The 20,907-nt window shown below is 38.6% G+C and overlaps 2 protein-coding genes across 3 annotated transcripts in view; one reads left to right on the top strand and one right to left on the bottom strand.

Annotated features, from left to right (window-relative positions):
* Positions 1-20,340, bottom strand: part of stk10 (serine/threonine kinase 10) — a 38,605-nt gene extending 18,265 nt beyond the window's left edge. Inside the window, exons 1-5 of one of the 2 annotated variants that reach the window (XM_061803227.1) lie at positions 20,224-20,340; positions 19,824-19,995; positions 10,469-10,633; positions 3,067-3,115; positions 1,160-1,309 (exon numbers count right to left, since the gene is read on the bottom strand). In XM_061803227.1, coding sequence (XP_061659211.1) covers positions 1,160-1,309; positions 3,067-3,115; positions 10,469-10,633; positions 19,824-19,982 — 523 coding nt within the window. In that variant the 5' untranslated portion in view covers positions 19,983-19,995; positions 20,224-20,340. Of the gene's footprint in view, positions 1-1,159; positions 1,310-3,066; positions 3,116-10,468; positions 10,634-10,848; positions 10,923-19,823; positions 19,996-20,223 lie in introns of those variants that run through there. The other variant, XM_061803228.1, reaches the window with a different exon arrangement.
* A 79-nt stretch (positions 20,341-20,419) lies between these two features.
* stk32a (serine/threonine kinase 32A) overlaps positions 20,420-20,907 on the top strand; it is a 51,522-nt gene continuing 51,034 nt past the window's right edge. Inside the window, exon 1 of the mRNA XM_061803233.1 lies at positions 20,420-20,563. The gene's annotated coding sequence lies outside the window, so the exon portion shown is untranslated. The remainder of the gene's footprint in view (positions 20,564-20,907) is intronic.

Genomic DNA, 20,907 nt, shown 5'->3' with positions numbered 1-20,907 from the left:
AAGTGTGTTTCCCTCAAAGCATCTGGTTCATTTGATGATTAAATAACACAGAATTGTTCATCCAGTTACAAAATGGTGACAGTTGTAAATGAGTCACAGGGAGGACTTAAGGGTTTGAAGAAAAAAAACAGGGTGAATTAAAAATATGATAAAGAAAAAGACATACCCAAAATGTTGTATAATTAAAATACACTTTGATCCTGGTTTATTTGCATAACGACCCAATCGACTAACTTGACATCCTGTAAAGTGGTAACCGGTAAAGCCCGTTTTACTAGACGTACTAACAGAGCTGAGAGCCTTTGCAGTTTTTCTTCCTTTTCTATAAATAAATTTGCAAAATTGTTTATATTTTAGAAAGTTACATGTGCTTTAACATTTTATATCTGAGCTTTATAATGTCAATGCTGCCTTGAATGACAAAGAAACCACTTCAACCACCTTTTTTGGACACCTATGCTTTACATGTGTAACGTACTAACCTTTGGGTCACATCCACTACTGCAGTGCAATGTGAAGAATGTTTTCAAAAGTGCCCATTTATTTAAAAATAATAATTATTATATTTTCCCACACAGTGATGCTACAGTTAAGGGTCCTAGCATAATAATACTAAGAAACCACAGCAGGAGATTAAAAATTCCAGCAAAACTGTTCCAGCATAAAAGGCACGCAAGAGTTTATATTCTACATGACCTAAAAGAAAAAAAAAAAAAAAAAAAAAGTTTCAATGAGAAGCTGTAGTGTTACACGGTGTTATCCAAATCTCTTTTCCAACAAGCAGTTTGTAATTTGTATAACATATTTTGGCTTTTTACCCAGTGCAGATAGAGTGGAGCTAGACAGTTGGATGATTAATGGAAAACATTAGATAAGGCTTCCATCAAATAAACTGACCTTCTTGCACTAAAGATATGTTTTAACACCAGTCTACAAATCAATCTGATTTATGAGATACTTTTACTATAGTGCAAAGAATAGGCCAAGGATTTGCAATTGTGCTACTAAGCAGGTCTATATTGTTTTTAAACGTGACATTGACAATTTTCCGGATTTATGTATCACTATCCTCTTTGGCTATAAATCCCCTGAAATTTGTTCAACGGGAAATGGAACCTCTTTATAGAACAAATAAATGCCCACCCAGTCAACTCCTCACCTAGTTTGATGTCCCCATCCAGCATGAGGAGGATGTTGCCGGCCTTCAAGTCTCTGTGGATGATCTTAATGCTGTGGAGGTAGGCTAGAGCCTCCAACATCTGTCGGCAGACCACTTTTATCTGGGGCTCAGTCAGTCCTCGGTCCAACTCTGATAAAAGGAAAAGGTGGAAACAAGGAACAAAAATAGGAAGGATGTAGAATGAAGTTTTCAACTGGTGCCAACTTTGCACATTTTGTTCTCGAGGGAGCCCTGATCTCGAGAGTGAATTCCGCAAATGAAGCGATTACAAAAGGTCGTCATAGTACGCAAGATTCACAGGTAGTGTTGCTAATCTTGGAGAAGAGAAGGTGTGTTTAGTTAACTGGATTGGGGGTACATGCAGATACGAGCACAAGGATTACACTGTGAAAGCACACGGGATTTTCCCACAACAGAGGACTCCGCTGTGTCTGCTGTCTGGGGCTTTTAAGGTCTAATTAGTTTTTGAAGCATTGTGGACAAAAAGAGACTGAAAATGCTGCATGCGGGGCTCGAGACTGTGACCACATTAGTCACTTATGTGCTAGGTTAAAAATCCCACTCTTAATTAAAAAAAGACTGCACAGGAAAAAAATATACTATTAAAATCAAGTACAACAATTGGAGTAATAATGATTTATCCATGCATTTAGGAATGTGAGGAATTGCTGTTAGTAAACACCTGGACTCTCCATCTTTAAAAAAAACATATACAAAGTCCGAAACCTTATTGTTCTGATTCCGACCTGACTTTCAATCATGTCAAATCAATCACAAAAACTGACTTCTACCATCTGTAGAACATATCAAGAGTGAAGTCTTGTATGTGTCAAACAGACCAGGAAAAGCTCATCCTTGCTTTTATCTCAGGTAGACTTGATAACTGTAATGGTCTTCTGACTGGACCCCCCCCCAAAAAAAAAAAGTATTAAACAACTGCAGCTCATTCAGAATGCTGCAGCTCGCATTCTGACCAAAACAAAGCGGTCAGAGCGTATAACTCCAATCATAAAGTCCTAGCACTGGCTTCCAGTGAGCTTCAGAATAGATTTTAAAGTTCTGCTAGTCTGCTGGTCTATAAATCACTAAATAATTTAGGTTCTGAATACATGAAAGAAATGCTTACGGAATACAAACCCAGTTGAGCTCTGAGATCGACTGACTCAGGTCAAATAGTGGAGCGCAGAGTCCAAAGCAAACATGGTGAAGGAGCATTTAGCTATTATGCTGCACACAAATGAAGTAAGATGCCAACAGAGGTGAGGTCAGCCCTAATTGTGATTGTTGTTATCTCGTTGTAAATGTTTCTCTTTGTTTTCAAATGCCTTTAATCATGTAAAGCACATTTAGTTAACTTGTGTATGAAATGCGCTATACAAATGAATTTGCTTTGCTTTATGATTTGAAATGACCAAATTGGTTTGTTTTGCTAGTAAAATTATAAAATAGTGTATACAATACTTGGTGGTGTACTTGTGCAATCATTTTAAATGTATGGCAATCATGTGGTTTTCCAAGGAAAACCGGGAGCCTTCACTATAAAAGTCCAATAAAACAGAAGTAAAACCTTTTGTTGTTTTTTTTTTTTTTTTTTTGGGGGGGGGTTTAATTGACCTGTTTTGCCAGTTACTGCTTGTTGCGAACAAACAGTGACAGTTTGCAAATATACTTCGAGTTACTATCAATTTTCATAAAAAACTAAGCTATGTCATGGTACTGCTGGACTGTTTAAAAAAAAAAAAAAAGGGGGTGCCAACAAACCATATGATGGTGTGACCAACTGAAAAAAAAGACTTATACAAGCAGTACTAGTGCAAAAGATAGTGTAGAGCTCTGGCATGTATAGAATTGAATGCTGTTATAAAACAGTAATGCGGCGAACATACCAAGCATTATGGCATCCACAGCTCCTCCTGGACAGAACTCTATCATGATCTAGGGAAGGAAAAGCAAAAGTATGTCATGTATTTTTTGTTATGTACAGTACAATTAACTGAAATATTTTCTCTAGATTTACCCCATCCACCGCAATATTGTGGCACCACCTTTTTAAAACTAGGATAAAACGATACCAGTTTTTTCCCCCCACGCCAGAGTACAAATCCATTTGATTTGATTAAAAATTGTTCAAAAAGAAAATACCAACTTTGCTTTAACATGATTTAATTTCACTGAAAATTATCGCTTTTTGGAGAAAACAGATTAAATTGTTTTTCTAATTGAAAATTAGATAACGGGACGGGAATGTAAAAGAAGGATATAGATAAGGGACAAAGAATAAATGACAGACAGACTGGTAGACAGATATGTTGGAATATGGATGTCACGCTACCCCCGTGTCTTGTTAACTACAAAATAAAGTGAACCTTCAATTCTTGAGAACACTGCAATGGAAGTTATAAAATTAAACTGACAGGACACTTGACAGAGTTCATACTCAGTCTGACCCAAAAAATTTAAGGGCTTTTTAGGGGCATTCTTAGGGGCTGACACGGAAAAATTTTAGGGCCGACACGGAAAATTTAGGGCCATCGTGGGAAATCAAGACTTACCCAATGGTGCCATCAAACGTTCTTGGTTCATCAAATGTTCCAGTACCTCAGTACCTGTGACAGTGATCACCTGTCGCCCCTTGTGGTAGTTCTCATTGATATTACCCTTGTCAATGTCTTCACACAACAGTCTACAGAAAAACATATTCTAACTACAATTGCAACTATATACACAAATGTCTTCTACTGATGTCTATCTCAGCACCCCTATTCTGGCTCCTTGAACCTACCCAGTACCTCCTCTATTTGTTGCTGCAGAGGTGCCAAAGTGGCTCTCTTGTCCTTTGCTCTGCCTCTGAGTGCATTGGCCTCGGTGATAAACCTCAGATTCCTCTTTTCTTCTGCCTCCTCACACAGCCTGTCAGCCTTCTCAATAAGGGTAGGTATGTCAGTCTCTATTCTGGCTTTTTTGGCTTTGAAGCAGTAGAGATGAAAAGTGGGCAGCGATGCCAAATGTAGCCAGGTACGAAGTCTTCTTTTCCCCACAGTGGTAGTGTTTAGCAATGTCACTGTCTGGGAACATGACTGCAAACACTTTTGAATTATTTTCACAAGATTTGTAACTGTAATGGCTGTAGATCACTTTTAAAGTCCACGCGATCTCTGCCTTTAACGAGTCCGTCTTCGTGTATTGAACTACGTTCATAAAGCCTGACTTCCGGCTGGTTGAAGTTGATGACTGGACAACTGTAGGTGCGCATGCACTGCCAGTACCACTGCCTGAAGTTGATGCTTCACTATCTTGATATTTTAGAAATGGATTCATACAAACGGAAGATGAGAGTTTTCGCCAAATAAGCGTGTGTCCTGTTTTTCCGGTGCGACTCCAGGGCTTTGTCCCCCATCTTTTCAAACTGGTAACTCTGCTTGCACAGATGGCAGTAAAACATGTGCCGATCTTTTGGATCTCGACGAACCCAGCCCCCGAACTCCCTACTTTTAACCCAAGCATATTGAAAAATGCACTTCCCCATGATACAAGTTGGATCGATGAAAGAACTACGCTACGTCGTAACGAAGACGAAGTGAAATGCCTACTCACACAAACAAAAAACGGAATAGCGACAAGATGGCGACTAGTTGTCAACACGGTGACTTCCGTTGACAATTTCCGGCTGTCTTGGACGCCAGACGGATCACTATTTTTTTTTTTTTAAATAATTTTTTTTTTGGGGGGGGGGGATAATTTTGACGGTTGTGGTCCTGCCTTTGATTTTTTTTAATTTAAGGCTTTTTAAGGGGCTTGACCGGTTTTCGCAGATTTTTAAGGACTTTTAGGAGCCCCTAAATGCACCTTCGAAAATTTAGGGGTTTTTAGGGACTTTCAGGGCCGCGTGCGAACCCTGCTTGATGTGAAAATTGATCGCACTATCGCGAACTTCTAAGCCATCCCGGCATGCCCTTCTTTGCCATGGTTTCCAGATGGGAGAGGAGGCAAACGGGACTTTAGAAGCTAAAGTGGGATCGCTGACGTAGTGTCGGATAATTTGTGAGTATAGTAAAGATGTACGGTGCATGCTCAGGTAAAGTTAATGAAGCAAGACAACAACAAAAAAAGTTGTGAAAGTATTGCAATCAACTGAGAATAGACTCACTGGAATTTCGAGTGAAGTCCCTTGACCACACATAATAGCAGTTTAAGAGTGAAGTCAAAACAGAGATGGAGAGAGGAGGAAAAAGAAAACAGGACACTCCCTAAAATGTCTTGTTGGCCAACAGTAACCTCAAACAAGCATCTTTCATTTGCTTTTCTCCCATAGTTTCTGACACACAGAGACTGTGTACCATAGGGACAGCCGTAGTGAAATGTACTGAATTTTTATCATTCCACGTTCAATCTGGGACTATAAGTCCCACCTCAATTTTTACTTTTTCCATGTTTCATGGTCTGAGAGTCATTTAGAGGTTGGATGTTGCAATGCCGGCTGAAAAACTTTAGTCCACAGGTGTAGGTTTACATTTAAAGTAAATGTTAATGAGACAACTGATAAGTTAAATGTGTATTTTTAATTTTTGTATGTATTTATTTATTTTAACAAAGTTGTGGCTAAACCTCACTATTGTTTTATCTTTTATGGCCTTCTATCAATCATATTCCAGACTTTATCTACTTTTGGACCACATCAAGAATTTTTTTTAGAATGTCATAAATCAATTTAAATCATTCAAAGGAAAGTGATGTTTACCTAAGCCCACAAATTTTGCAAACAATCTTGTCATGTTGAAACAATACATTGGGTCAGTCTGAACATGTTCAACAGATTTTTAATAGAATCTGCACTCAATGAATGGAAGGGCAAGTGTGTTAATATTTAAATATGGCTTTCATCACATTTTGGACACAGGCTCTTATCCATCCGTCCATCCATTTTCCGAGACGCTTATCCTCACAAGTGCTGTGAGAGGGCTGGAGCCTATACCAGCTATCTATCTAGCAGGAGGCGCAGTACACCCTGAACTGGTTGCCAGCCAATTGGAGGGCTCAAACTTATATCCAAGTAACCAAAAGACGCTAACATCTGTGCCATGAGCTCATCGTGCAGATCACACCTTGCTATGACAACAATGTCAAAGCACCGACACTCTGCATGGGGTGTGGAGTTTCAGCTCAGACAAAAAAGGTAGACATGAAAGGGAAGTTGATGCAATAACGTATGCATACCTTCATGAACAGGCATATGAGCACATTCACTATATGTGCATGATTTCTCAAAGAAAGTGGTTTTTATTCCACACTGCAGTGTGATAAGTAAGTTTCTCTGTGTATCGTCAGTTGAGTTTCACTTACATCTTAACATGACAAAGAATTTGTATGTTAATCGCTCTTAATTTACAAAAACATTGTTTTTTTAATTTTCATCAAATTTACCCAGTGTAGGACAAGAAATCTTGTTTTGATTTAAACTCAAAATGGACACGTCAAGCTTCGTAGCAGTAGAACAACATTTTCTTGCAGCCAATAATCAACAACAGTTAAAATAGTGTGTGAATTATTATTCATTGCCATGTTTACTATCTGTTAAATAAAACATCTTGTAATGAACTGAAAGTATTTAATGGGGTTCATTTTCAAATTTTCAGTCACTTGTACTTCATTGTTTCCTTTGGGGATGAGGTAGAAACCAAACAAATTACACCTGTAGCTATTATAAGGTTACAAAAACATAAGGAAACAACTCAATATGATAGTGTAGTTCTAAATCATGAAAACTACAACATTGATCATTCTGACTTGATAGTATGAAGTGCCAATAATCATTATAAAAGCACCACTTTTACGACAGCTCACCAACCAATAAGATCGAAGGGTTACATGGTGATTAAGGCTTTGAACTAATATAAGATATACTATGTGGGGTTTATATATGAGGATGTATGTTCTATTATTGTATGTTGCACTCCCTTGCTCTAGACAGATTTCTCGTGGGCATAAATAATGACAAACCTTTAACCTTGCACAAAATGATATATGGCTGGTAGATCTCGATGACACCATTTGCATGTTCTGCATCTTACTCTCAACAATACTAACATAACTATAATGAATTTGAAAATCTCGGGGACTATAACACTCATGTAAGTAAGGAATTACTGGGACTGAACTTCAGTAGGGAGACAGTCAGTCAAATGTTTCACAGTTTTAACAGAGTATTCTGGGTTGTTGTTTAGCAGTGAAGAATGTGCCCTGACTGGCCAAGCAACATTTCAACTTTAGGCCAGAACATCTCATCAGGACTATTTTTTAACTAAACTAAATTCATTTTTTGTCATTTTTTTTATCCCCCCCATTTGGAGAAGCTACTCTCTTATTTTTCCATTTTAAGTCACAGTCTAGAAATGTGAAAAGGTGTAGGTTTAGCTGATGCAGCGGTTGCTCTCTGGTCACAGTGCTGTGATTTTCCCGCCTCACGTAGAGGGAGAGCTGTAAAGAATCTTAACCTTCCAAGGAATACCCGCAGTGTCTGCAGTCCCCCTAAAATTAACTACAACCACATTCAATGTGTGAGTAGTGTAGTCATCTGAGGTTTCTTTCCCTAAGGTGTATCTAGCTGTGCCAGCAAAGACAAAACATACTGTCTTCAATGAAAAACTGCTCTGTCATTAAGTCTCCTAGCAACCGCAGCCTGTGCCACTGGAGACTCCAAACGGAACAACCTGAAACACTGATTCGGAAAGACTATTACACAGGTAACATAAAGCAATATAATGTACATGAAATGGCACAGTGTGGCACGCTAGTACAGTCTGTGCACTTGCAAAAGCTTCACTTACTAAAATGATCTCTTAATATCTGTTCATCTCACTGCAATGTCAATCTAATCAACTGACGAAAATGAGTATAGTTACATTGTTTTGAATCAGTCACAAAAGCAAGAATGAAGTCCATCGTTGGTTTTAACTGTTTTCCTCTCTCTTAGGTCAATACTTTTTAAATCATTAATATATTTTAAGAGGCTGTTTTTACATGTTGCTCTTAAATTGTACATGTATACCTTGTCTTCCGCTAATAATTCTGATAAATTATAGTCATATAGATTACTTTCAAATACTTTTGGAGAAACATCTGAAAACAGTTGGCCTACATATGATCTTGATTACTTAATTGCTTCTCTGACGTGGGGGCAATAAAGCCAGTTTACAGCATTCTTAAATATTGCATTAGTATTTATGAGTCTTTCGGCTTCAAAGAAGGTAACTTGATTCTGAAGTTAGTGTCACAGTTAGCCAGGTAATCTAGTATAAGTAACCGTTAAAACTAAACTTTTTTTTTTTCCCCCCAGAGTGAATGGAGTTACCAACTGTGGTTACTGGTAGTGCAATTTCTGCTCAACTAGGTGACCAGAGTGAACCACAGAAAGGGAAGAAACATAACTGGTACTAATAATTATCTTGTAATTATATTATTTAAGATAATTTAGGTGCATGGGAGCATTTGAACAACCTAGTTGAGAAAAATTAATTGTGTTGTTTACAAAACCCAGAAAAAAAAAAAAAGTCTGATTAAAAATGTTAACGCAACTTAAATAACACCATCCTGGAATTAATTTAAGTGGGGCACAGAGGAAAAGTACATTTTTAAAAAATATATATTACAGTACTGAAATGTATTTAAAATCCTACTGTTCTACGGTTTAATAAATGTTATGTAAAGTACAATCTATAAACACCCATAAAGGCTTGCTCTTCAGTCTGTCCATATGGCCAGTCTGTCAATGTGAGAATTATTTTTTTTTGCAATGATTTCATTGTATGGGGTTTGTCTGCATGCAGCAGGCCTTATTGCTGATACCAATACTTGTGTCATCATTGTGTTAAATGCTAACTTCTTCCTCACTCTGCTCAGCTCAGATGATTGCTCCTGAAAAGGGAACAAAAGAGACTACCATTCTTTCGCCAGGTCTTTGTTACCAGACTACTCTGATGCGGAAGACGTAATTTCACCCCTTGCCCAATTGTTTGAGTCACACTCACTTGCTGGTGATCTTGCACTCTTGCAGAGATTTTTACGTGATGCACAGTATAACATGAAACGTCTCACAGTACAGTTGCTCTGAATTGGCACATGTTCGTGGCGTTCAAACCATCCGCATGGATTATGCAATGTATTTGCATACCAAATGAATTCAGATCAGCATAGAAAGGATTAATTAGCTTTTATTTTTACCCCCTTTATAGTGCCGACAAAGGATGTTAAAAAGTTGGAAAAAAAACAAGAAGGGAAGAAAAATTTAATCTATTAGTAAGTTATGTAATGTAATGTGACATGGCTCTATCTTACATTTCGTTATATATTGTCTGGTTTTATAGTCAATGTGCAAAAAGATTAATGGAATTACTGTGCAATACTTGTGAGAGTAAGAACACACCCATGTGGCTTGAACAGGGAGGGAGGCAAGGATGTTTGTTGCACAAACCGTCTCAGTGAATACAGATCTGACTTGTTTGGGAGGGGTGGGTGTGGGGATGGGGTGGCTTAGGAATTCCAACTATGGCCAACAAAAACCATGACAACATGGTAATCATTGAGGCTATGCCACAGCTGTGTTTGCGTGTGCATGCTAGATTCTAGTGAGAAGTCGTTGCACCCCACTTTAAAAAAAAAAAAAAAAAAACAATTTAAAAAAGTATGTAAACACACTTGTGATGTGCACATCTTTTTAATCTATTTCTGCACAGGAAACACTGTGCATATTAAAAGTGGACTGCAGGTTTTGATTATAGTCACATTTGTATCTGAGGGGTGAAACATTACAAAAACAACTCTCTTTAGTCTTTTGGCCGGCTTTTAATTCCTAGAATATTCAAGGTCATGGTAGAGTGCGACGTCATTACTTTCTTAGGCCAGAAGAACCTGGACATTAAAGAGGGGGTTGGACATTATATATACTTGACTAAACTGAGAGGAATACACCACACATTCCTGCAGTAACATCAGGGGCAGGCCCTGGTCACCTCAGATGCATTATGTCACCCAAGGGATTTTAACTTTCTCTCTCTCTCTCTATTGTTATCTTTCACTTTTAACAGATCAAACCCTTGTGGGAGAAATGAAGCTTTGATGACACATTTTCCTTAAATATCCAGTCCACTACACACTGGATACAACATCCCGTCAACATGTGTGCAACATTTTGTTTTTACTTCTATTGCGCGGTGTAAAGAGGAAGGTAGCAGATAAGATGTGCCTAGTCCATAATCACCAGTCTGCATCAATGCGTGTGTTGGTGTCGCCTACCCAGAGATGGTTATTGTAGTAGTAGGCATCCAGCAGCTTGACAATGTAGCGGTGGTCGCATTTGGCCAGGATTTCAATCTCAACCATGTAGTCTTCGAGCTCTTCCTCACATTTGGTCTGGATAACTTTGGCAGCAGCGAGAACACCGGTCTCCTTATTGCAGGCCTGGTGAACGTGATAAAGACTCTGCATGAGACCATCTTTAAAAATACACGTGAACAATTTCAGACTTTCTGCAAATCTGTTCTACTACTGTAACATGAGTTTGGGAAATTATCTCATCAGTCCCAGCATTACTACTTCTAGGTGCGCCAAGCAAGGACCGTAAAGATATTTTGCACTTGGATGAGTTTGATGTGTAAGAACTTGGGAGCCCTTACCCTATACCCAGCAGCATCAAACACCTTTTCTCTGGACTAGGAAACAGAAGTGTGAACTATGTCCTCTCCCAAATCTGGATCAATAGCCAGAATTAGTGACAATAAGCAGTATGGAAAATGAGTACATTGATGACATCAGTTTAACTCTGAATTATTACATTATGCATGGTTTCAGCCCATACTACTTAGCAGTTTTATAACATATGGAGAACGTATGTCAAACTTTAGCTTCATTGTATTGGTAGTGTCATACTATTACAGACATACACACGAAAAAAAGCATGCCTGATAAGTGTGAATTATTTTTGTATTATACTACATATGTATCTACATTTTTGTTATGTACCAAAATGTTAATCCACAAAAGGCTTTATCATATGACCTTTGGATGAAGTTGACAGTGAGGAAAAACAAAAATTTGAGATAATTGGCCAATGTTGAGATTTAAATTACTGCTACAAACAAAACTTTCACTTCTACTCTGCGGACAAACTAGAAATCCCTACAATTTACAACTATGAACCCATCTCATTGCTGTGGTTGGATATATATCTTGGGCGCAGTTTAGCCCTTAACGTTAAGAGAGTCTATTTATGTACACCATGTGGAAGCATGCATGTGCGTCCCCAGAGTGACCTACAGGAAGCTGACAGACTAAACAACCAACTGACTTCTAATGTCTTCGTTCGAGAGCTGTGGGAAAACATCTGAATCAACAGAAAGAGGTTCCAACTGTACCTATCTCATGCACTATATGGCCATGCAGTGTGTGTGTGTGTGTGTGTTAACCAAACGGAGTTGCCATCGCAAGGGGCAACCAAAGGTGCAAGTCAACAGAATGTCTCCTCCAACCATCAAACCGTCAGTCAGTCAGCTGCACAGTTAACAAGGCTCCAAACGGTAAACACTGAGACACCAGATACTTTCACTCTTCTGTGAACATCTCAGCACTCCGTTATACTCCCTCTGACCCCCAAACACCCCAGCGACATTGTGACAATGATAAACTAGCTGTCTTGGATCAGATTTCCAAAAGCGACAAGACACCATTTTAAAGACTGCAAATGATGAAATACATACCGTATAAGGAAGATCATTCTAATCAAATATACCCAATTACAAAAGTATATATATATATATATTTTTTAAAATCAATAAAAGTGAAACTATCAACACCTTTTTCCCACAAAAATGGAACTACCTTAAATATAAGAAATTCAATGGCAAAGATGAAAATGTTATTCAAGGATCAATTGAATATTAGGCCTGGGCATGAAATTTGGATCTCACTTTTTGTCATCCCTATTGGTCAGAATTTATGCAACTGATTTGACTATCTTTCTAGGTATTTCGACAAACATATTTAGGGAGTGTGACCATAATGAAAATTCACTGCCCTCTTGCTAACAAGCCCTGTAGTTTCAAATGTGTATCCTTGCAAGAAAAAGAGGTAAACGTGTCTGTTTACATGTACACAGGTATCAAGTGTATACAACTTCATGAGAAAAAATGACTTGGAAAGGACACTTCAAATTAGTACGACGTCAGTGCACAACTGTGGAATGTTTGACCACAGTGGAGACAAATGCAAAGTGCATCGTAAAAATGTTTGCAGCGTTACTGCGAAGTTAGTTTGTACTGCAATTTAAATCACAATCAATGTTGCATTGTAGCTATTGCTGAGGAAACTGAATGTCATACCATAGCTCTTACACAAAAACGGGTGTGCCTAGTGCCTACAATTTTAAAATCGTGACAAATGATGTTAATCATTGTCCAAGTGTCGCATCAGAGTTCTCTAACAATTTTGGAAAAGAAAAAAAAAAAAAAAAAAAAAAAAAAAGCTTTACACAGTGTTATGCTTTTACTCTAATTTTTTGTGACGCTCTGAATTCCTTGGAGATGACGGCAACATGCCTTACTTAATCTTGCTCCAAATCTCAGTTTTAGCTTCAGCGCCATGTAGCAGGGAACAACTTTGAATTATTTTCACATAGTAAAATGCCAAGTATAGTTCGAGTAATCTTTCAGGAACATATATTGTCATGATTGAGTGTACTAAAGTAATAATGCTGCCAAGGAAAACAGTGTCAGGGCTTACAGAAACTTGTTTTTTTCCCTTGTTTGGAATTCGACAAATGCAAAATTCTACCTCTTAGCTTTATGACTTCACTCAATGTCGCTTTGTCACTCTGTCATTGGTCAAACATTTCTTCCTTAATGGCTGGTCTGTTTATCAATTAGTCTGCAGTCACTGTTCTGCTGAACGGCGTAAACCGTTTAAACAAAGCTAACGTCACCCAACAAAAGTAAAAACAGATGTTACTGTTTCACCTGCCGAAGCGAATAATACAGGCATGTTGGATTTAAACAATTGGGAAATTACTTACAATACCACAAAAGTCCTTAGTTGAATAGGCTACGTGGTCAAACAAGTCAGTTCCGATCACAGGTGTACCTCCAAACTATTTTTCCTGTTTTGCAATAAAATTAAACTTGAAATATCCTGAGCCGTGGCCAACTGTTGAATTTGTAAAACCTTTAGTAATTCTAAAGTAAGGTTTATGTTTTACAAAATATGCTGATACCTCAGGTTTTGTGAAACTTTTCCTGGAAAAAAAAGAAACACGTTTTCACATTGTATGACCCAAAGTATATGTCGACTTCAGAGGTTCTGCTTTAAGTGGATCTCAACCGTAGCCACCACAAAGTTAACAAGCCTTTTTCTATGACAATTCTGCACAAGTGTGTACTAAACTTAAAGCAAACACAGGAGCTGTCAAGCTCACATACTGAAACTGAGGGTTATTTTTCTATTTGTAAATAACTGATGGGTGCAAACCAAGAGTGGGCATAAAAAAATAAATACAAATACTGTTGATTGTGCAGAAATGATTCCTGGATAATTGTGTCTTGTAGCAACTGAGGCAAAATGGAGCACACTACATTTGGCCGAAATCAGCAGAAGTGTTCATACCGTCAAGTACAACAGTTTGTGATCACAAGAATGGCAGGAAATCTGCTATGAAAAGTTCCGCTAAATCAATGCAGACCATTTGCTGCAACTTTCAACTTGTCCCATTGGGGACACCGGAAAATATCATTCTGCTCAATAAGACACTGGTGTTAAGTTTTGCCCCATCCCATGATAAATGTATTTAAAAAAAAAATAAATAAATCTAATGAATTTCTCCTCCTCAAAGTCTTAAACCATGGTCTTTGTACACATCCCAACCACTTTGCATCACAACAGAAGTCCACGATGATACTCACGATCCTGGAAAATAATCAGAAAACTTAATGCAAAGTATCGATAAGACCTCACTTTTCACATATTGTCCACTAAACACAGCACACACACACCACTAGGGAATAAATACATGTTAAAATTTTGCCCTGCAGTAAATTTCCACACCTCATCTTCCATTGCCTTTTTTAGCATCTGTGAACGGCAACGTGTCGTATGACGAACGGTACACCTCCTCCAATTTAGGTTGTGTGATATGGCGTCAGTTTTTTTTCCAATTTTCCTTTATTTTTACCACTTCACCTTTTAGAAAAACAAGTGACATCATAAAATGATCCGTCAAATTACAATGCCCGGCTGCTCTATGTCCGTTGTAACGCCTCTTCAAGCTCTCTCACCGTCTTTTCTCATGAAGAGTAGCACAGAAAAAGCACACTAAGCTCGGCAAAAGAAAATTACAGCGTGGAAGCAGATACCTTAGGTCAGGTTTCAAAACTTAATAAATAAATCACTAGTTTTGAAATAAGAGCATCGTGTCTTTAGCACTGTTCGGCATGACTGAATACACAAATGCCTTCCTCTGGGATCTTGTCATGCAGAAATCGATGTGAAAGTGATTCTGATGTCAGTTTTTTTTTAGCAGGAACTAACATCGGTCAACGGTTTTTGAAAAACAGTCATGAGAATAGTCACTAACATAGCAAGACTGGGCCAACTCCTCTTTGTGCATTGCAACAAAGCTACTGAAACCAGTGCACATCAGAGTATACGCCTTTTATAATGATGGAAGCCATGAAAAATGACTAAGCAACAACTCAAATTCGTCCAAAACGGTCATTAATTGCTCAGTACTACTTCTACCAATGACCTAAAATCCCTGCATAAAGTGAGGATCTGTCATCAAGTGTAAAATAAATAACGCAATTTAAGAGAAAGTCACTTTTTGTTCCCCTGCTATGGGAGAGCGTAAGTGACGTTTTTTTAATTTTTTTTTTTTAACCCAGCAGCACAACAGTTCCTCTCTTGCATAACCTGCCGACAGACTCCAAGCATGAATTGAAGCATTTACAGAAGGGAACTGGGTGTGAAGCACTATATACAAAGAGCAGCACTTACACTGCACACCCTTAACAAAAACACAACACTGGTCCTTCTAGCCCGCAACATTTTGAAAATAACATTTCTAATTAGATTAGCTAAATTAGACTGTCTGACCACATGTTCATTATGAGAATTCCCAATCCATGAAGATTTGTGTTTTTTTTTTTTTTTTTTAAATGGTATTAACATTTCCCCAGTAAAACAGTCAAAAAATAAAACATTTGGTCAGAGTCCTGGGACCACAACCATTATGACAGCACAAAAAAGTGCCAGGAATAGTACAGAACAGGGTGGGGGTAGGGGGTTCCCCACATGATGAGCCCACACCCAGCATGCAGTTTCTTATCAGTCCCCGTGGGTTCAGCTGGCTCCTGAGATTAAACAGAGAAGTGATGACCTCACTAGAGATGTATACGACAGTACATGTTTGCACAATTCTAAATTAAGCATAAGGACATCATAAACTTTGTCTTATCCCCCTACACCCTCAAAATGAGGAAGTTCGTACCACAGATTTTTTTTTCCCCCCTTTCATTCAGTTAGTGGCATGATCAAGATTTACTAAAACAGAGAGTGCAAACAAAAAAAAGCTAAATAAAGTAAATATCCAATGTGGATGACCGTGGAGGTGCGTCACAGTTACAAGGCAGACCTTCTGGGGCATCACTATCACAACGGGAGTCTGATGGAGCGTAACCTTACACAAGCTGCACGTGTTTATGGAAACATTTCAACGGCACCAGCAGGGTAACGGGCTAAGCAGCACGTGGATCTTTAATTAGTGAGGGAAAACATTTGCAATTTCACTTGACACCCATACATCTGAATAAAATGTAAATAAGCCATACGTCCACGCCATTTTCACCCCACTCTTTTGCAACACTGTGACAGTTTCTTTCATCTATAGGAGCAGGCAAATTTTTACTGCACGTTATTTCGCCAGGACATAAAGATTTTTACATCACGAGTATATGTAAAATGCACAATTTTTGCATTATGAATGGACATATTTGTGTATGTATAGTTATATGTTCGGCATACCTTGCTAATGTTTACATAAAAAGTGTATACGGAGGGACAAAAATTGATAGGCTCTATAGGAGGCGTGTCAAACGTTTTGTTGCCGGCCACTGGGGTTACAGTTCCCCTCAAAAGGCCGTTATGACTGTGAAACCATATTCTTTAAACGCCTCATCGTATTTACCCATGAAATTTATGAACTACCAATACCTTTGGAATCAGAAATGAAGGCTCATGGGATTGTTCACACAAAAATGCTGATCTTAACATTATTATTTATGATATGACCATTTGAAATTTTGAACCATTCCCAGGTGTTTGGAACAAAAATAAAATACAATAGCACCCACTTGTCAGTAGCACTACTTTGCTAATTTACCACAAATCCTATTGCGCCCTTATGTGTCCACTTTATTTCTGTTCTCTTGGTAAGTTATTGCAGGCCATGCTGCTGAACAGAACAGGTTTAAAAAAATTAAAAAAAATAAGAGAAATAAGGCCAGTATCAAATTGATACTGATATCTGCTATCCGTACTCAGTTTTCGAGCCTTGTGGTATTTTTATAAAGGCATTGCAAAAGATATGTTAAAAGACTAATCATATTGTCTATTTTCACTACAAATTAAAACCTGATCCAAGGTGTCTTAAGAAGTCTTCTGGCATCTATTTGGGAAATGACCTGAACATTCTAACCTTCCAAAATGTTTTCACATCAGTTCCTTTACCAAGTGTCTTCTAATTACATAAATCAATAAAGTGACGAGCAACTTATTTTGCAATGGTTTTGTGGAGTTAGTGGTGACTTCAGGAAATTGAAACTCCCACTGGAGCAGATGTTCACCCCTCCGCATCCAGACTGTTACAGTAGGGCAGGAATGCGGAACAGACACAGACATTTTCAGAAATAGACATAACAAAAGATTTACTTGGAAGTTTAATATAATACTTGATGGATGGGCAGCTATATAAGAGACTAAACTATTTTTAGCCCCAAAAACGGGTAAATACACCATAACATGTTCCCTTTTCATGGGTCCTTTACAATTCAGTGGTTGGACAAAAGTGGCTGATTTGCTTAACGGCACCTCAGTAATGCTTGGGAAGCATACTGGCCTCTCTCGGCTCAGCAGCCAGTCCTAGATTTAAAAGCTCTTCCCAACCAAAATGTTATATTCTTATAGATTATAAAAAGGTTTCTCATAATGAACATGAATTAATTTAAAATCCAACCTGATTCTTTGGAGAATAAGCACCCCAAAGTATGGAAAGTGTCATTTTTCACCCTTCAGTCTTATGGTGAAGGCAGGTCAATAGAGACCTTTTCATTCATAAATCAATCAACATGTTTATTCTAAATCAGGGGTCTCAAAATGCCAGCCTTCGAGAAGATACTTTGTGGCCCCCGCCTTAATATGAAAGTGACTCTCAGGGGTCACAGTGACTTTGTGATTTTGCACGCAACACGTTCACACCAACGTCCTTGTTTGTCGTATTTGGTGTTAAAAAAATGAAAAAGACTTGAGAAAATTGGAATTTTTTTAAAAAGTTCTAATTTAAACCGTGCACACCGGGACTTTTAGGAACTGGTGACCTTTACCACTTGAAGCCATTTTCTTTCCACATAAAAATTGGTATTTTTGGAAGTTTGGGAGTAAGTAGATGCAGTCCTACAGCTTCCTCTCTTGACTATCACATGCTCCCACTCTCTATCTGTAGAAACTAACCTCCTTCAGTGGCATTCATGGAAAGCAAACAGCTGAGACGCCTTCTTATGAGAACGGATAAACACTGAGGGGATGCATAAAGTATACCTTGGGAGTGAAGCTGGGATACAAAGTATGACTTACTCCGAATCCTACATGTGAAGAATATCTGTCTCCTTCCAGGAACAACATTGATGAGAGCACATTTTAACCATTGGACTATATGGCTATATCGACAACACGTGTGTTGTCAAAATGCAGAAGTTAGGCATTGAGGGCACAAAAGCCATTGCTTTGAGATGGCAAATCCGGTGATAAACCACTGTAGCCCTACAAATACTTATGTATTTATATTCAATACTGACTTCCAGTAAAGCGGTTCTCCTTCGACCCAGACCATTGAAATGTCAAAGACATCCACTGTACTCTACTGGGCGGTGCGCACACGATGCCACCTTGTACAGGAAGAAATCAGTTGGACACAAACATCCAGATTAAACCTGAGCTCAAGTTCTGCTTGTCCTGCTCGTAAGGAATGGATACAAGAGTGCTTTCAATGTCCCTGCAGCTGGATTCCCTAACAGGGAGGGCGGGGTGGGTGACTGAATGGCTGGTTGATTCTAAAAATGTGCTAAACCTATCGTGCGTGCAATTGTTGCATCTAGAAACGTCAGCGAAACTCGTTGGTCTCGTTTGTTTTGGAAACATCAGGAAAAGTTATAAGCTTGACGGAAGTGTCACGAGGAAAATAAGAGGCCTATAGGTGTAAATGGAAACCTGATGAAGTTATGAGGAACACAACATTTTAATGAGTACAAGGAGGTCACTATCTTGAATTGGCGGCAACAACGAGTGAGAAGGGTAAACAAAGACCTGTTTTTCCTTTAATACAACAAGCCAAACTTTTCTTAAGAGGGAACTGGAAATTAAAATTGAGCTGTTCAAGAATGAATGTGACTACATCAGACGAGGAGTGCAGAACAACTCTAGAGGCAAACAAAGCTAATTAGTAACACTAAACTGTCAACGTATGGATAGGTTTCCAATTATGCCATCTTGTCTGTCATAGAGGTCAGAGAACACATGTAAACGGTGAAGCATTAAGTTTTTTTCTATCGTTAATTTACCCAATTGGTCTGGACTGTGGTGACATATTTGGAAACCTATCAATTACATACCCACCTTTGAAATCTTTGCTTTTGGGTTGTTTTTTTTTTTTAACTCACATTCATGTATTACTGGGAGATTATGGAAACTATGCATCTTAAAGCACAAAAACTGGATTAAAACCAAAATGTAATGGGTTTTTCCTTGCCTGGTGTGTGTGTCATCTTTCAAAGTTTATTCACTATATTTTTTTGTGTGCGTGTGTAATCCTGCTGGGGGGGTGGGGGGGGGTTATGTTTGTGTAGATTTTTCAATCATCTGTGTGACTGTAATCGGAAAAAGCCCGAATCAAAGCAACAGAAATCTTCTCCTTTTTGTTGTTGAATTTATTTCTGAAAAGATTCAAAATTGATTTGGACATTTATGATAATTGGCTAAAAACGTGCTAATTAAAATTCATGCTCCCAGGCAGAAATAAATGCAGCAGGTGTCGAAAATTGCATTAAAACAAAGTTATTAAAGACTGTGGTCCATCCTTGTGCCTAAATATGCCAGTGCACTAACTATGAATACACAAACTGGCCTTTTTTTTTTTTTGGTTCCTTATTCAAAAACAAAATCCAAAATATGGGAACACATCCTTTCAAATCAAATGGTAAGTCAATAAATCAAATGGCATGTATCAAACGTACCCCAGCCGGTGCAATTAAGTACTTTAGCAATTTTCTCAGACAGTTTAAGTTTGCATAAGAGGTCCAAATAGTTTGTAAGTCCATTTGCATGGGTTCCACCTTACCTTGTAGACTTTTCCAAACGCGCCATCGCCCAGTTCGCCCACAATCTCCCACTGGTCGCTTGGGTTGATGTCCCGGTGGACGTGCTCGTACTGTTTGACTTTCTTTTTTATATCAAGAGTGGGCAGACGGAGTATTTTGCTGAATCTCGCCAGCGCCATTCTTCAAACGATGCTGGAATATACAATTAAAATGTTGAAAGCGGATCTAGTTACGCGCGCGGCATGTTCACTGCCTGTTATTTATTAAAAAAAAAAAAAAAAAAAAAACTTGTCACAAAGGGACGTTTTGTCTTTTAAGTGGGGAGAAAAGGCGGTTATTCCACTCCGTCCATGTCAAGAGGGCGCTCGGTGGCTAGCGATATTCAAATCCCACGCATTTCCATTCATCCTTTTGGCCCACCTGCAGCTGTTCGAAGCGAGGCCGTGGAGGAGTGGGAGCAGCTCAGCCGGGCCAAGCCAACTTGTCGCCTCTGAACTGGCAACCCCCACTTCACGACGGGATAAGCGGCACACCCAAGGCTCCGCCCACCATCGTCAGGCAAATGTAGTTTCTTTGTCACGAAACCATCGTCACGTTGAATGCGACGGAACGTACGAAAGGACTTCATTTCCGGGTTGGGCACGCGGGATGTCATTTTCATTGGTAGTTTTGGTTAAGGAACAATTTTTGTTCACTCACTCGCTTGCTTTCACACGGAAACACGGAGCAGACCCGATGTGGACTATCACTTACAAGATAAGTATGACTCACGATTATTGTTTAGAAGAGATTTATTAAATGCGCCAAATTCGTTGAATTGCTATATTTTAGCATAAACTTGTTTTAGCATACAGGTGGTGCTTTGGTGACCTCTGGTGGCAATAATACCTAAGATCAAGTTTAAGAGCAAAACATTAGACAATTTGACAAAGCCTACTTTAAGAACATTAACACAATGACAGTAAAATAAACCCCGACAGAGTCTCAGAATTCCTCATATTATGTTAAAATCTAAGGAATAAAATTGGATTTTAAATGATTTGCCTTTTTACCTTGCGCCGACTTTTCACTTACGAGTGCAACCCTCTTTTTTGGGGCGGATTC

The sequence above is a fragment of the Syngnathoides biaculeatus genome, chromosome 18 (assembly GCF_019802595.1).
Source record: "Syngnathoides biaculeatus isolate LvHL_M chromosome 18, ASM1980259v1, whole genome shotgun sequence".
Classification (NCBI taxonomy): Eukaryota; Metazoa; Chordata; class Actinopteri; order Syngnathiformes; family Syngnathidae; genus Syngnathoides; species Syngnathoides biaculeatus.
Note: the sequence above shows the minus strand (reverse complement) of the source record. Positions and strands in the feature narration are given on the sequence as shown.